Consider the following 6793-nt stretch of genomic DNA (forward strand, 5'->3'; position numbering starts at 1 on the left):
TTCTGTTCCGTGGCTCGCCACACGCAGATCCTATTCTTCGGGTATGATGGTTACCAGATGCCGACGCGTCTCCACAGTACGTGATCAGCTAGTCCGAGGGTCGTTATAAACATTAAGATCTAGTTACCTAAGGTCCTTCAAACAGACAAACAGTGTTTGTCCCAACTACGGGAAGATAGGGGAGATCTATTTTTCAACGAACGACGCTTCCCGCTAGCAACCTTCCCTCAAGGACGGCTACCATCCTTTTCTAGCCACCCACATGGAAATTGACCAATTAACAGCAACGTCAATTTCCCTCACTTTCTGAACGAAGGCTATCCTCGACGAATCCGATGATCTCGTGTCCTTAGACACACCCCATCATAGTTTTCCTCTACAGCATCATCGCGACGGAAAGTCATTCTCTCGTGAGGTCTCACTAGCGGGTTACATAGCGTCTTTACGCTCGGTGAATATTTTACGTTTTAACAAAGAGCTAGTTTAGTAATACTTGTATCGTAGACAAGTAAATCGAGTCCAATTTAGACTTTGGAAGAAAGTACATTTGTTATCCCGTTGACCGCGGATTCGTTTTCGACCACTGTCATTAGTGTTTAATCACCGCGGTTACTTGTCAATTCTAGAATATACGCACTTGTACTAATAATCATATTTGCACTAGTCAGTGTCTTCTCTATTGCATAACAACAATGTGTAATCCTAATAAAGATTCGTTTCATGCCCCTAACCCTATTTCTAATGTAAAGCCGACATATATATTATTGTAGTTTATTTGGCATGCATATGTATTCATATTTATTCGTTCTCATATTATGTATGTCTTGGTTATTTGTTGTTAGTATATACAACATAATTTCATTTAGATGGTTTCTTCTTCATGTTATTTACATATTTTACACTAGAATTTTAATTAGCCACCTTGCACAGTCGTATCAAGATGGCCACCTTCTGTCCCAAATGTCAACACGTGCTTCAAGTTCAATCGAAATATCGTATTATTTCACTAAAATTCCAGAATCTTAGTATTATTAACTATTTGTCATGTCACTAAGTGGGATCGTTATGTGTGTCGTACCGCTCAGTGTATTTTTACGTTGCATTTAGTATTGATTACGTTTAAACCTCTTACTCTACATGTGAAGTATCAATGTGTTTATCAGTAATATTGTTGTCCTATATAGTAAATTATTATTTTATGATTTGAGCTTATCTCATGCATAGGCATCGTGTATTATTGCTTTGTAAGTAGTGTAAAAAACGCTTTATGATAGTGCGTTCTTTGATTGATAGAGATTAAAACTCCTGTATGCGTGGATGGTTACAGTTATTTATATTACGAGTGCTTTTAATTTGCACCAATTTAATGTATATCAGTGAATTCTAATTTCTCCCCCTTGTTTATTTTCATATTTTATAGAACTCATTCACGTAAGAAGTTAGATTGTGAATTTGTGTATACTTTGAAATATTTATATTCTTATATTCTTATCATCTCGATCTTATTGTTCATAGGATTCAGAATGATAAATCATAACTCTAGTGTTCATAAAATATGAAAATCTTGACTATATTGCAAATAATCAACTAATTAACGGTTTTTTATTAATATTTGGAGCGTACTATAGTGTAGTTTTTTTTTATTTTAATTTGTACTAGTGTGTTTGTATATTACATAGTGGCTTCTTGTTCCTTTTGACGCTATAATTTGTTAATAAATTTTATTTAATTTAATAAATCTGCTCCAACTACCTTATCGACCGTACCGTATCATAGTTCGACAACCTGCTGCATCTCATTCAAGCGCTACTAGTTCTGTGCTATGTTCGTTCTGTCTAATATAGCCGCAACTGTCAACACGTGTACCAATGTGTTCAAGTGTTACTATAATCAATTAATTATATAGCTAAAATAAATTAAATTTTTGAGCAAAGTAGTGGATTCGCCTTTTGTGCGTTTACCGTAATACATAACTACATAGTGTTGCAATGCTTAACTATTAAGTTTAATTGTTTATTCGGCACGTGGTTGACAGTTTCTCTTATGATGTTTCTTTCTTCTAGCAATATAATTAATGTATACCTGTGCAGGTTCATCATGCGGTGAGTAACTGTGGAATAACTGTGTCTCACGTTTCATCGACAGCATTGATAATACAGGAATATTATCACGTGTTGTCTCCGTTAGCAATCTAACGTCGCATCGGTGTGTTACTATTTTTTAATTTATATTAACATTAATATTAAAATTTCTTCGTTAATATACTAAAATTGTATTTATTCCATGCTGGAATCATCCTGTTGTGGGAAGTTATCCAGTGTTATACATGAAATGGCGGATCATCTATCTACTACCACGTGCATAGAGGTTATGTGGACTCTTAATGTTCCATCAAGTACAAAGTTCCATCAAAGGTAAAATAGCTTCTGTAGTGAGTATAGTAATATTGTTTCCACATCATGTGGTAGCTATAAAATTAAGGATTTTTATTAAGGAATATTCTATGCACGCCTGCTGCGTTTGCGTCTTCTAAAGAATTCATGTTGTTTTTCTTTCTCTTGTCTATTCTTCATAATCGTCCTACAGAGTTCATTAAAATGTTTCCAGAGCTGTTCACTCTCAGCGACTGTATCAGTGAGATTTCTAGGAGTCAGCGTTTTTTCTACATGGTTTTCAAGAGCATACTGTGCATCCTCTAATTCTTCATCACAACCCTAGCATTTACTGGTCGTTTCTTTATTTATCTTTTCATGGTATGTATTAAAAATACCACGTTTAGGAAGTATCTGAAATATACCTTCGTTTATTTTTAACCTGTTAGGTATGATGCGCCATTATACTGGCTCACTCTACTGACTCATTCACCATTTGAAGTAAATGATCCGTTTCATTTGTCTTGCTTCACGCTTCTTTTGCCCTCACAACGTTTTCTGAGAGTGTTAACAATATATAGATGTAATATATAGTCTTCGCTTTTGATATGTCAGTGTGATGTATCAATTGTTGCTTTTTGTTAAAATAAATATACCATTATTAGATGCTCTTTTTAACATGCCGATTCATATCCTTATAATTTTTTAGAATCTTCAACCTCAAAATGTCATTTCAAAATAGGAAGCGAAGAGCAATTTGCTACAATTCAGAAACAGACTTGGAAGTCGAAAATGACTTAACCAAAAACAAACGTGATAGGAAGAATGGAAAAAAATTGAGAACACTAAATTCGTCCGAATCAGAAGATTCCGATGTTCACGGAGAGACAACATGCGGAAAAATAATCTGGTCATATGAAAATTTGAAACCACAAGTGCATAAATTTGATTCCCACAATTCTGGCATGTCAATCCAGCTTAATCGATCTGCAACTCCGATCGATTACTTCCAACTATTTTTCTCTGAAGAATTAGTGTCATTTATTGTGGAAAAAACGAATGAGTACCGCAAATTCAAGATGGACAATTCTAAGCGTTCTTTCCTAAAACCTCACGAAAGAGAAACAACATTGAGTGAAATATATAATTTCTTTGTAATTCATTTACTAATGTCGCGAGTAAAGAAATTACATTTTTCCGAATATTGGACAAAGGATAAATTTTTGCGAACCGATGTTTTTGGCAAAATTATGAATAGAGACAGATACGTTTTTCTATTACGCATTCTTTACTTCAGTAAAATTGAGTTAGTTAATTCCGATAGACTGATAAAAATTACAGAATTTTGTAATAAGCTTTGTCGTTCCTTTCAAAATTGTTTTATTCCATTCCGCCATTTATGCGTGGATGGAAGTTTATTGTTAAAGAGGCGGTTATCATTCCAGCAGTATATCCCGTCCAAACGGAATATGTTTGATATCAAGTCTTTTGTATTGTACGACTGCAAAACGGGATTCGTACTAAATTTTGTTGTATATGCCGACAGCGATTCCGAAATAACAAAAATGAACGAAAAATATCTAGGAAAATCGGCTGAGGTTGTACTCACATTATTGAATTCATATTTAGGAAAGGGGCACACATTGTTCGTTGACAACTGGTATACCAGCCCGACCTTATTCAGTTATTTACATGATAATAAAACTAACGCGTGCGGCACCGTAAAGTCGCGAAGAAGAGAAATGCCTGTAATGAAGGAAAAACTAGACAAGGGTGAAATATGCTTCCGATCATCGCCTAATATGCTCGCTCTCAAGTGGCAAGACAAACGGGAGGTATATATGTTGTCAACTTCCCACTCCGCGGATTATATAAATACTAAAAAAATAAACTATCAGACCGGAGAAATTATTCAAAAACCGTCTTGTATTGTTGATTACACTGCCAATATGGGTGTGGTCAACAACAGGGACAAAGTAATATCGAGTGTACAATCAGTCCGAAAAAGTGTTAAATGGTATAAAATATATTTTTTCCATCTGCTTGATGTGGCAATCTGGAACGCGTATTGTTTATATAAGCTTCAAGAGAAAGAAAAAGTAGCAATGCGAGTGTTTCACCTTAGATTACTTAAAGAAATTTTCGAAAAATTCAGTTATACGAATAATAACATTAGCTCTAACAAATCTATCGCAGATCATCCCTTCAGACTAAGCGGAAAACATTTTCCATCGCACTGTAGGTCCACAAAATCTAAAAAAGCGTTACGAAATTGTATCGTATGTTCAAAGAATGATGTAAGACGAAGATCGCGCTATGAGTGTGAAGATTGTGACGTGGGTCTATGTGTCATACCGTGCTTTAAAATATATCACACTCAATTGTATTATTAATTATTAAAGTAAATTATTAATCTCTTTGTTACGGCTGAATTTTGCACGGGGCTGTTTCTCTGTATGGCTGAGTTTGACGCGATTCACGCTTAACACGTTCGTCGCCCAGCGTGATTCGACTAAGTTTCCTGCAGGGCCCAAATCCGACCGCCGGTACACAGAACGTAAATAGAGCGCTAAGTGGGAATTCATTGTTTATCGCCTTCGATTCATTCTAAAGAAAAATTTATTTAGTTTTGAAATGGAGAAAGCGATAAGTTTTCCAGCTAGAGTATTCCGAGGGATCTCATGGCAGATATCTCAGATCTTTCATTTAGTCGAGAAGCATACTTGTGACACGTACATCAGTGATTTTTTCATCCTCAAAATGTTCAGTAAACAGCGTGAAAATATATTTGAACGTAAGGAGAGTAGTGATGACGAAGTATTGAATTTTAGAAAAAAAGTTATAAATAGAATTTCATCGAGTTCGGACTCGGATATTGAGGAAGCATGTGCAAGCGAAGGTCTCAAAGACATGTTGGAAGAACTAGTCATAGACGAAGAAGAGAAATTCGACTCTATTGATAATTCATTGAACAATATTCAATGCAACAGACATTTCCGTTCACCGGAAAAAGCGGACTTTTGATGGATTTGCCGTCTGACATTAGCGCAAGTGAAGTGTTTTCGTTATTCGTTGGTGAAAAAATGATAAGCCTTTTAGTCACAGAGACTAATAGATATGAGAGCAAAAATTACATCAACATGAAGTGACCGGTCAAACTCGATATAGGAGGTGGAAAGCCACCACTTCCAAAGAAATTATAAAATTTATCGAACTAATGATTTGGATGTCTAGTACAGACACCGCTTGTTATATGTTGGTCAACGAGCCGTCTTTACAATTTTTCATTTCCACGCAACAGAATGTCCCGTAATCGTTTTGAAAAATCGCTATTGGCAAACTTGCATTTTGCAAATAACGAAACTATAGAACAGAGTAGCAGACTTGGAAAAGTTTTACTACTCATAAACATATTGATAGACAATTACCAACAAAGTTGTTCACCAGGCAAAGATATTGTAGTCGACGAGACAATGGGACGACTAACACTCCGGCAATACATATCGACGAAATCACATTAAGTATGGTATAAAGCTATTCAAACTGTGTTCCACCGAAGCTTACACATGGTCTGCAAAAGTATATTCTGGACGAGAAACCACCGGAAGTAAGCAAGTTAGCATAGCTGAGAACGTCTGCATTGAACTTGCAGATACATTGCTAAATGAAGGACGAACTTTGTTCATCGACAATTTTTATACGAGCTATCAGTTAGTAGTGAAATTTTTAAATTTTAGGACGCATGTCCCTGGAACTGTACGGCACAACAAAGAATATATGCCCAATTCCGTAACGTCGTGCCCGTTGAAGAAAGGTGAAATGATAGCACGAGAGGATAAGAACGGTATTGTGATTCTCAAATGCAGAGATGTTTGAAATGTTAGAATATTATCAACAAAACATGCACCTATTATGATTTCAAGCTCGAATTCTACATATCAGATGTCCTCCAAAATAGAAACCTTTGGCGGTAACTACATATAATAATGGAAAAATTGGTATCGACAGAAGTGACCAGATAGTCTCATATGCCACTACGATACGGAAAAGCATCAAGTGGTATCAGAAATTAGCATTACATTTACTCTTAGGCAGAACTATAGTAAATGCTCATACTGTGTACCAAATAGCCACAAACAAAAAGTACTGATAAGACAATTTCGGGAAATTCTCGTTTACGAATGGTCCAATGTGTCCTCAGAAAATACTGTCTGTGTGTTCGACAAAATTGTGTTCGACAACCATCGAAAGAAAACGAAGAAGGTGACCCACCATTTGGGGATACGTAAAAATCAAGAAGGCAAGCATATAAGGATGTGCACCCTATGTTACAAGAAGAAGAGGCAAACTGTCTCACGCGAAGAAGCGAGAAAAAACATAAAAAGAACTACAGTGTATTGTTCGAAGTGCCCAAAATCACC

The 6793-nt window shown here is 35.8% G+C and overlaps 2 protein-coding genes across 5 annotated transcripts; both read left to right on the forward strand.

The window, feature by feature from the left end:
• Positions 1 to 927: 927 nt before the first annotated feature.
• On the forward strand, positions 928 to 5201 carry LOC117240942 (piggyBac transposable element-derived protein 4-like). Of its 4 annotated transcripts, none has more exons than XM_033506962.1 (5): positions 928 to 995; positions 2091 to 2205; positions 2311 to 2414; positions 2608 to 2753; positions 3082 to 5201. In XM_033506962.1, the coding sequence occupies exon 5, from the start codon at positions 3098 to 3100 to the stop codon at positions 4763 to 4765; it is 1668 nt and encodes a 555-aa protein (XP_033362853.1). In that variant the 5' UTR covers positions 928 to 995; positions 2091 to 2205; positions 2311 to 2414; positions 2608 to 2753; positions 3082 to 3097; the 3' UTR covers positions 4766 to 5201. The 4 variants fall into 4 exon arrangements, with proteins under 4 accessions (XP_033362853.1, XP_033362852.1, XP_033362850.1 ...); XM_033506961.1 differs by having other exon boundaries at positions 933 to 1376; XM_033506959.1 differs by having other exon boundaries at positions 933 to 1244.
• A 737-nt stretch (positions 5202 to 5938) lies between these two features.
• LOC117240945 lies at positions 5939 to 6522 on the forward strand. The gene is made up of 3 exons (XM_033506966.1): positions 5939 to 5951; positions 6025 to 6242; positions 6331 to 6522. Exons 1-3 carry the CDS (start codon positions 5939 to 5941, stop codon positions 6520 to 6522), a joined length of 423 nt encoding a protein of 140 aa, XP_033362857.1.
• The last annotated feature ends 271 nt before the right edge of the window (positions 6523 to 6793 follow it).

Source organism: Bombus vosnesenskii, unplaced genomic scaffold, assembly GCF_011952255.1.
Source record: "Bombus vosnesenskii isolate JDL3184/JDL3185 unplaced genomic scaffold, Bvos_JDL3184-5_v1.1 scf7180000015098, whole genome shotgun sequence".
Taxonomy (NCBI): Eukaryota; Metazoa; Arthropoda; class Insecta; order Hymenoptera; family Apidae; genus Bombus; species Bombus vosnesenskii.

Bases quoted from the DNA above. Each gene is read 5' to 3' on its own strand.
- LOC117240945 (XM_033506966.1), top strand. The intron at 6,243-6,330 runs GTTTGAAATGTT...CCTCCAAAATAG, and splicing joins TGATTCTCAAATGCAGAGAT to AAACCTTTGGCGGTAACTAC.
- LOC117240942 (XM_033506962.1), top strand. From the start codon at position 3,098: ATGTCATTTCAAAATAGGAAGCGAAGAGCAATTTGCTACAATTCAGAA.